The 10,059-nt window shown below is 39.3% G+C and overlaps 1 protein-coding gene across 1 annotated transcript; it reads left to right on the forward strand.

The window, feature by feature from the left end:
• Positions 1 to 592: 592 nt before the first annotated feature.
• On the forward strand, positions 593 to 9,966 carry LOC146561223 (FERM domain-containing protein 6). Its single transcript, XM_085297115.1, has 14 exons — positions 593 to 739; positions 3,024 to 3,209; positions 3,358 to 3,448; positions 4,629 to 4,708; positions 4,842 to 4,918; positions 5,105 to 5,300; positions 5,396 to 5,551; positions 5,917 to 5,982; positions 6,420 to 6,488; positions 6,594 to 6,768; positions 7,215 to 7,499; positions 8,578 to 8,709; positions 8,814 to 8,884; positions 8,968 to 9,966. The coding sequence occupies exons 2-14, from the start codon at positions 3,132 to 3,134 to the stop codon at positions 9,256 to 9,258; spliced, it is 1,767 nt and encodes a 588-aa protein (XP_085153241.1). The 5' UTR covers positions 593 to 739; positions 3,024 to 3,131; the 3' UTR covers positions 9,259 to 9,966.
• The last annotated feature ends 93 nt before the right edge of the window (positions 9,967 to 10,059 follow it).

Consider the following 10,059-nt stretch of genomic DNA (forward strand, 5'->3'; position numbering starts at 1 on the left):
GATTCTAATCATTTAAACAGAATTTAATTTCAGTCCGCAGTTTCCTGAACCGTAAAATCAGCTATTCAGTCTGATTAAATAGGGCCCCATTTAAAAACCCTGGGTACACTCAACGCGGCTCACTAACCGGGATGGTGCACATTCACGTCACGTGATTTCTGGGCGCACCTAATGCTCAACATATTAATTTCGCAGGAAGCAGTGGAAGTACACGTCAGAAACGAAAGGTATTTGAACCGTTTTAACACCTAGGCTTGCACAAAGTTTTATATACAGGTCGTGCAGCTCCTGTTTTCAAAGACGGTGCTTGGGACCTCTAATTAGCACGTCTTACTACACTAACAAAATGAGGGGAGTCTGCCCCGTCTAGTCAACAGTATCCAACTGCAACCCGCTGTAGGAATGTTATAGATTCATATGGGTATAGAAACTTGTTTATCTAGAAAATATAAACGTGACAAGATTTCGCATATTCATCAAATATGAAGTTAAAGTTTTACAAACATTTCGATTACAACTGTGCACCCCCACAACTATCCAAAATGGTTTGGCTCAAACGTTCCAGGCTTGGGATGGTTTTGCAAAGCCCTCAAGAAGCTACAACACGCAATGGGTAGGGAGGTGAACGGCAGTTTGAGCTTCTTGCGTCGGTCATGTTTTTAAATGGGTTACAGAAGAAATGTGTTTTGAGAAGCCGTGCGACTGAAAGTTGAACTCTATCATCTCTTATACTGTGATTGTAAGTAATTTAGCGCTTTTACCTAAGTAGCTAAAAGAAAAGCCAGACTTATTAGTGATGCACTTGTTGCGCGTTAAAACTCTATCGGGCCGAAAGCACGTTTTCTCTGAGGGAAATATAGACGTAAATGGTATAAATTGTTTGTTGTCAGCTACTTTTGCCTTGTACTGATGATTTGTAGCTAACTCATAAATATGTGTAATCATCTCAAGGTTTATATTTAAACGACTGCTAGCTACTTTAAGTTGCCTGGAGAGCGTTGAGGACCCTTCTGATGCAACTTTTAATGCCATTATCAGCGAGCAGTTGGTGAACTTTGTTATGCTTTTTATGGGAAAAAAGAGAACTTTTTCAGTCATAAGAAATATATACTAGTCCCACCAAACTGCTACTCATAAAGTGGGATGCGTGTAAAGGGGGTCCTCACCCCCCCTGCGTTGTGGTTTTAGCGGGCAGTGAGTATCCCTGCTCCTTCAGAAAGCTTGCTTACTGCACAGGGGATGTTGTTTTTCCACCAGCCAGCAGTATACGCAGGGATTATAACAATCTTGGAGGGGAATTAAAGCATACAGATGGTTGCTCACATGGGATGCCAGGTTCCGCATTGGTCAGCAACATGGGGGATGTCTGAAGACTTCAAGTGGCACCGTTTGGGGTTGATGGTAAATGTGTTTTGTTGACAGGACGCAGTGTAGGTTATGTAGATAAAATGGGTCACATTTGTATGGTTTAACTTGATTTTGGTAGTTGCTCACCTGTTTCTTATTTCAACCATATGTTTATGAAATATGAAGACTCCAAATGATTTATGTGTATGTGCTGTTGAAAATGCACTATAAAACGGAGCCAGTGCTCAAATAAACAGCAAAAACATTCAGATTAGCGTAATTTCTGTTAGAGCGATTGCGTCACATGTCTCTTATAAATTCATACGTGAAGCAATGATCTGCAGCCTCTGCTTCCATTGTCTTAAACAAAAAAGCAAGCTGTAATGTTGAACTGTGTTTTCCTATTGCTTAAGGCTGCTTAATTATCTTGCATCTGTTTCACTTATAGTCTGTTACATAAATGGCAGCAGCATTGTACTGCTTGCAGTGGTATAGCTCATTTGGCTGATCAGATTTGGTGTGTTTACTGTGAATTAGCTCCAAGCCAAGACTCCCAGAAGGCATAATATTTTTTTTTAAAGTAACACATGTTTGCATGCATGATAATGTACATGCGTCTATGAGGTTTTTGTACTTGTTTTCCACGCTACATTTTCAGTGTAAACGTAGAATTTCATTTGACTTTGTCAATAGTAAGTCAGATGTCGGAGCTACTGGTATTTCAGGTTTATTTTGTCTGTTGCGCTGACACCCAGGTGTCAGTGGGGCTGTGTTTGAACATGCCCATAAATCATATGTGGTACAACAAATGTGGGAACTCTTGGCTTAAAACAACTTGTTTTGTACACTGACAACACCTTTTTCTTTTTTTTTCATAAATTGTTTTGTTTGTCTCTCTCTCGTCATTTAACACAGATAAACACTATTGCATCAAGTGCTTTTGAATGTACAATCTTCCACACCTCAAAAAAGGAGGGTGTAAAAGACAGAAGTATGACATAAGAAACCATTTTTTCTGAAGATAATTTGCACAAGATCCCCCCCCTCCCCTCCTCCTCCTTCTCCTCCTCCTTCATATCTACTTTTTTTTTTTTTTTTTTTTTTCCTGTTAAACTGGTTATCGTTCAGAGGATTTAAGGGAATCTGAGTGGGCGTACGGCAGTAATTAACCTGATTAATTGATTCTTAGACGTTAATCAGATGAGCCTCGTACCAGTTGGGGCTTAGGGTCAGCGTAGAGGGGCATGTTTCAGGTTGATAGTCCAGTGCCCTACACTGTGACTATTTGTAGCGTTTGATAAGGCACAATGAGCAATATTCTAATTAATTTTTAGCACGTTTTGTTGGAATGGAACAAATGCAAGAGGATTATCTGGTTGCTTTCAGTTAATGACTGGTAATTAGAATGAGCTGTTACTATGAGATCATCGAAAAATGAGTGGATCAGCAAGTTCAGTCATACACGATTGTCACGTTTGTGGAACATTTCCATGAAGATGATTTTTAAGACAATGTAACTCATGCTCTCACTCTCTCTCTCTCTCACTAACGTCTCCATCTCTCTCTCACTAACGTCATGAGACACTCATGCTGATCACTTTACTACATGTTTACTCATGTTTTTCTTTTTTCATTTCTTTACTTTTCTTACTCTTTTGTTATCTATCTTTTTTTAGATGCAATATGGATGAACTGTCCTGGAAGAGATAAAAGTGAAGAGTAAAGATACCCAAAGACTTGAGTGTTAAAGACAGAGCATATATCACGAACTTGCACAAGAGATCATGTCCACATCACTAAAGCAGGAGAGAACTATTTGTGTTCTGCTCCCCAACAAAGAACAGCTGGACATCACTGTCGGGGTGAGTGTTTAATATCTTTTTTTCTTTTTTTTTGGATGTGCTCTTAAGAGGATCTGCTCAGTAAGAGGACTTTACAGATGGCCCCGGTTAGATAAAGATTTGTATTTTGTGAAACCTGCAGACTTTCTTTTTCTTTGCTCTACTCTAGCTGAAGTCCACAGGCCAGGATGTTCTGAATCATGTGGCAGAGCTTCTTGGAATCAAAGAGCTTCACTTTTTTGGCCTGACAGTAGTTAAAGGTAAATTAAATCCCCACTGGACCCCTTACGCCTGCGAACCTGACAGGACTCTTCACACTAGATCACACAGTAGTTATAGAAGATGCATATAGGGTTTTAAAGAGGGTAATGTTTAGGTTACAATAATGTTTTACTTCAGTGTTACTCTTTTTGCTTCTTCACGTAATGTTGGGGAAACACTTCTACCAGGAAGCCATTTCACTGAAATTTAAAAAATAATAATAATAATAATTTTGCCCTCCCAGTCTGCATAATTGAATGGTGTAATCCACTTTAGCTGCTGAACAAAGTTCTAAACTTTCTGTTTTCCAGCGTTTCTGTTGTACAAATAGATTGAAATGCTTTGGTAATCTTGTGTGGCTCACCACAAGCAGCCTTTTGTTTTTGTGGTGTTGGGTCAGCGATCACTTAGTCCTGGATTCCTGCAATATTAACTTCATTAAGCCTGGAATGCACAATTGCATTCCTCCGCTTCACTGTGGAGGGATGGATTGATGATGGGAAGAGGAGGGTAGGAATGGAGGAATAAAAGGTAGGGGGAGACTATTACTCAATTCTTACTCAAAGGCCTAAACAAAGGGTAAAAAGGAGAGAGAGTGAGTCAGAGTGGGAATGAGATGAGTGGTTTAAGGAAAAAATTGTGAAATGGCATGATTTGGCTACACAAGGGTGAACTGAAGAGATAAGTTGGGTCAAATTGAAAATGCCTGTGGTATGACTCATAGAACCACACGGAGATTAATACGACATCTTTGTGCTTGGAAAAGGGTTGCAACAGGTTTTTGGCCCAATGATGAATTGGTGATTAACACAGCCTTATATTCAGGGAGCTTGCAGGATAGACCCAAAGCAGTGTATATAGATATAATCTGTTTGTTGAAGGCATCTACCTGTCTCTTCAAGTGTCTGCACAATCTTAAAAGAATCCCACAGCTCTTACCAGCAGTGGTTGGTCTGTGCTGCTTTGCTGATGCTGGAGTTGGAAAATGGATACATTAATGTTGGCATTGTTTTTTGTTTTTTTTTCTTGTAGCCCCATTGAAAAGTAGAAGAACAAAAGCCTTTTCCTCACACCCTAATGAATCCCATTGTTGAGTAAATTTTACGCTTGGCTACATTACTGTTTTGTTTGGTTACTAACTGTCTCCTTGTTTCCCGATTGTCTTTTTTTCCATACCAGACAATGAGCACATATTTTTAGACCTGGAGGAGAAGCTCAATAAGTACTTTTCTAAGGAATGGAACCAAGATTTAGGAAAGGTATTGTAGTTTATGGGATTGATGCACTCTCTACACCATTTAATTGGGCGTTTAAAAGCCTGTATGGTACAGCTTTTTATTTGAAGTGAAGTCAGCAAAACACAACTCTACTGCAACATATTTCTTTTTACAGGGATTGCAAAAGAGATCATTGCCTCTGATTCTGTGCCTTAAAGTGCAGTACTACATAGAGAATGGTAGACTTTTTTGGTAAGTCTTCCTGTTTACATTCTACATGCATCTTTTTAATTCTTGGATGCTTCTGTTTTGCTTTATTTCTCCCCATTAAACATTGTCCTACTTTCTCTCAACTTTGCCTTTCCCTTTTGTTTTTGGGTGCCTGTGTTGTTGGTTTTTTTTTTTTGGTTTTTTTTGTTTTTTTTTTCCCCCCCCCAGTGAGCGAAAGGCACGGCATCTTTACTATTCTGACTTGCGGGAGCGAGTGCTACGCTCTGAATGTCGTCAGCAGGAGGAGGTCTACTTCCAGCTGGCGGGTTACGCCCTGCAGGCTGACCTTGGCGACCACCCAGTGCTGGAGGAAGGCGTAAAGCTTTCCCGTTATTTTGAACCCAAGGAGTACTTTCCCCCATGGGTAGGTATCACCACATAGCAGAAATATGAGGAAATGTTTTTTACCTTTTCATCTCTCTGAGGCCAATGTTTCTCTTTCTTTTCCCCCTTTTTCAGATTATAGCTAAACGTGGAGTGAAATATCTCCACTGCCATGGGCCAAAGGTACACCAGGAGCTGTGGGGCATGTCTACTCGTGATGCAATGTTCCACTTCATCAAAGAGGCATGCCAATTGGAGGATGTACCTGTCACGTTTTACAGATTGCAAAAGGTTATGAGTCAATCTAATCATCTCACTTTCATATGCAAAGCTCATTTTGAATCTATTCCACATATATGTATTCCCTCTGACCCAAATACCCCAACTAATGCAACACCAGCACATTTTGTTTCGCTTCATTTGATTTCTGGACAAACAGATAGATAGATATATAGATATAAAAATAAAAAAAGCACTCATCCACTGAGTGAAACTTTGAATCCTGGCCCATCCATTACGTAATCTGCTATTGCTTCCAATTTGTTGCTAATAACAACTCATATTTTCTAGCCAACTATGAGCAGGGCGTAACAGTGAAATAGCTGTGTTATCTGGGACACACTGCCTCTCTGACAGCTCATCATTTGTTTTTTCAGGATAAGAGGGAGGAGAGGGGAACGGCATTGCTTGGTCTGACCCTGCGAGGAATGCAAGTTTATCAGGTGCGTGCATGTGTGAGCGTATTATTAGTGCACAGTATGTAAGCGAAAAGTCATTTTAATTCGCTCAGGGAATCGCTCTTTTGTATCTGTAGTCTTATAAAACCTCTGACTAGATGTGTGAGGAATGTGGGGGGGATTGCCACCACCAGCAGTCCATCAGGAGATAGGAGCTGCCTGCCATGACTGTCATTTCTTTGATCTGTCTGTCAGGGACCATCTGGGGGGGATTAGCACTCCAGGCCTGGCTGATTTCAAAGCCAACAGACCGTGGCATACCTCAAGAAGCCTTTGGCCTCTTTTGAGTCCAGATGGCTCCAAAAGACAGTTGATTATTGATCTGTAATTTTAAAAGCATCAAAGTAGATTATACAATCACAAATCTTTTGGGGTTTTTTGTTTTGTAAATGAAGTGTGTATGTGTGTTTATGTATTCTCAGGAGGTGAACAACATACTTGAGCTAATATATGACTTTCCCTGGTCAAATGTAGGACGTCTTACCTTCCTGGTAAGCACATACAGCTGATTTTTCTCTGTTAAGAAGTAGAATTCTGGTAATTATTTAATGGGCGCTAGCTTTTTACACTTTGTATAATGTGTTAATATCATTCAGGGTAAGAAATTCGAGATCCAGCCAGATGGCTTGCCATCCGCCAGGAAGCTGGTTTACTACACTGGTTCATCTTTCCGCTCTCGCCACCTCCTCTTGCACCTGAGCAACAGCCATCAGCTCTACCTCAGCCTTCAACCTGTCCTCAAACACCTACACCAGCTGGAGGAGAGCAAAGGTAGGAGAGGGGAAAGCATGTCAAAGGATAAGAAAAAAGTAACAGAGCACAGTTTTGCTGGTGGCTCTTTGTAGTCATAGTAGCTTCTGGACGTTAGTTAGTAAATTTAAACTTTGTTCCAAGAACAAAACTGTTCTGTAATCACATTTGTAACAATTTCACTAGAAAACATTTTTGTGATGCCTTAAATGGGTCTTAAGTATTTTAGATATAACTATATTTCTGATTTTATAGCTGAAGTTTGGTGTGTACTGACAAAAACTTTCTATAAAGTCACTATTGGCTTCTACTACGGTACTAGTAATATAATATATAGAACAGTAATAATTAGTACTTTGATATAAGTACTAAAAACCTATTTCTGAAAACAAGATGGTTTAGATGTTTGTTTGTTTGTTTGTTTAAAAAAAAAACCCACTGAAACTTGTTTATTTTTTCATTTTTAGAGAAGCAGCATTACAGGGAGTCCTACATCAGTGATGATCTGGATTTAGATCCACAAGGCAGTGAAGGCAGTCCCGGTCTCTCCCGACACTCTACTAGCAGCTCTGGAATTGAGGCGGACGCTCGCCAACACAGCATCTGCGCAGAGATGGTCTCCATGGGGGACGAAGGTCATCAGCAAGCTGAGAAGTGTTTCAGCTCAGCAGCCAGCCGAGGCAGCTCCTGTACCTCAGGATTTGATACAAGCAGCAAAGCACGAATAGAAGATGAAGGGTGGCAAGAGGAAGGTGAGGCCATTCTTAAATGAAACCTTTAAACAGGATCTGTTCATCCCTCTGCAGATATTTCTAAATTAAACTAATGCTTCCAGTCTGCTAGCCTGATCTAGCAGCATTGTTAAGTATGGTGCAATTCTCAGTGTTTCATTCAAAGATGCATGCTGGTAGTGGGATCACAGGACTACAGAATGTGAAATTTAAATGTTGACTTTGCATACATAAAACTGGCTAAGCATGTGTTTTGCATCATTGATGTCTCTTTTCCATCTGGTCAGGCCTTTCAATGGTGCTAAGAGAAATGTGGCTGCTAGTACTGTGATAATTGAACAGCACATTCTTAGGCTGTTGGCTATGCAAAACCTATTGCTCAGTAAACAATATGGTATTGTCATTTCAAAACTTGTGCTTTATTTGTGTTTTAATAAGCATTACAATGTCTTATCTAATATTGGGTCTTTGCTTCTTCCAGGGGTTTTTTCTTCCTTTTTTATTTTATGTTTTTATGAAATTTCCTTTAAGTCTGGGCAACACATTAAACAAAACTATTTTCCTTTTCAGTAATGCAAGTAAACATGTTAGCATTGCATTACCATCTGAATGAAAAAATATATATTGTACTTTACTGTCTTTTGTTTTGTTTTTCTGCTTTGGGGGGAAGGGATAAATTTGAAAATTCATGGATAACGATAATGAAATATTTTAGCATTAAAAATGTCATTTCAGTTAAAGAGCTTGTGCACATTGGTGGATTAACCATTACAGAAAGATGAGAACTTATTTTGGTAATAAACATTAATGTTAATTTAGGGTAACTGTGGTATAAACCTTTCATTTGGTGGTGGTCTCATAAAATTAAGCACTGTACTTTTTGGCCTTTATGAGGACAGGACAGTTGAGAGTACAGGAAAGCTGTCAGAGACAATGGGGAGATGATGCACATTGAAAGACCTGGGTCAGATTCAAACCCAGGCAATATTCCAGTGAGTTATATGGGCACCCCTTTATGAAATTTCTAAAACGTTTTTAATTTTTTGTTTGTTTTTTTTTTTTTTTTTTTTTTTGTCCCTGCTCATTTTCTTTTGTCCAGAGATCAAGACCAGGGTCCAAAGTCCAGACGAGGTTCTTGTAGATGATCCTGATGAGATGTTCCAGCTGGCTGATCTTCTGGAAGGAGTTTCAGTGGATTGTGGAGAACTCTGTTCAAAGAATCATTCACCAGGTATAAATATTTTAAACCCTGCAAACAGTTGGGTTTTTTGTTTGTTTGTTTCCGCTCACATGCTGTTTGCTAAGTTTTTAAATCATATGCTGTGTGTTTCACAGAAAACACAGGCTGTGCTCTACACAGTGACAAAGATGCTGGGAAATTGTATAACAAGGATATGTTAAAAGAGGTAGGTCATATTTTCTTTCCTTGGTTGGTTGCCTTGGCCTCTTTCATGCATTGGCTTACTTTTTGTTCTTAACTCTCTTTCAGGTTCTGAAATCAAAAGCGCAAGTTTGTGTGGATCGGCACAGCCACAGCCTAGATGATGTCCGCCTCGTCCCTCCTCCTGCACCCCTGGGGATGGCAGTGCCACTTGATTCTTCTCACAGCTACACCTTTGGACTACCAGATGCCTCAGCAAACACAAAGACCACGGTTGATCACAGCTATTACCCCTTCTTGCACTGCCAGCCTAATCCTATCTTCTATGGCCGCAGGTCCACCAACTGCCTCTCCCTGGACATGTTGGGCGATGAACAGTTCATGGAATACATATTTTGAACACATCAAGTGCTGACAAGTATACCTGTCCTCCTTCTTTCTGTACAATGCAACTTAATTCACAGGTTGCCAGCATGTGTTTTTTCTGTAAAGATGGATGTGTATACTTCAAACAGCAGACACATTAGCCTTCTTTTAAAAGCTGTGGATTACTTCAGCACCATTTCATGTAGTAAGCAGTTCATATTTATTAATGTTGTATATTTTGTATATATATTACTTGCACTTTTTTATTACATTTCAGCTTTTCTAAACTGAAAAATGCCTAATCAGGTTTGTCTTTTGTAAATTTCACACTGTTTAAACATTTCCTGAAGTGGCAGAATCTGTTTATATCAGGGGCATAAAATTTTGATGGTGAAATTTTACAGCCATGCAGTTGTTTTATGCATCAGACAGCCATAAGACATGATTTGCATTCCTCTCTGTATGTAAATTTACTCATTTTATCTATAGCCATGTTTGAGCTCTGTTGATTTGTTTTATCTTGTTCATTTTTTTATTACTTTAACACACACTTTTGTATAGTGTGCACTCCCATGTCTTTTACAGCTTTGTAACTACTGATGTGGAAAATTGAACTTCTTTACACAGCTCAGTGTATTCAGCCAAAGCTTTCCAAATCTGTTTGCCTTCTGTTGTGATGATTACTATAGAAAATTTTTATTTGTGAACCACTGTTGTCAATAAATGTATAATGAAGCTACAGTATTTTTGTATTATGTAACCCACGAACAAAGAGCATTTGTTTCTCTTTTCTTTTTTCCTTTTTGTTATTGTGTTCAAATGAACTGCTGTATT

This window comes from Mchenga conophoros, linkage group LG13 (assembly GCF_057382185.1).
Source record: "Mchenga conophoros isolate Kocher_MC1m ecotype Shallow Benthic linkage group LG13, M_conophoros_male_GT1.1, whole genome shotgun sequence".
Taxonomy (NCBI): Eukaryota; Metazoa; Chordata; class Actinopteri; order Cichliformes; family Cichlidae; genus Mchenga; species Mchenga conophoros.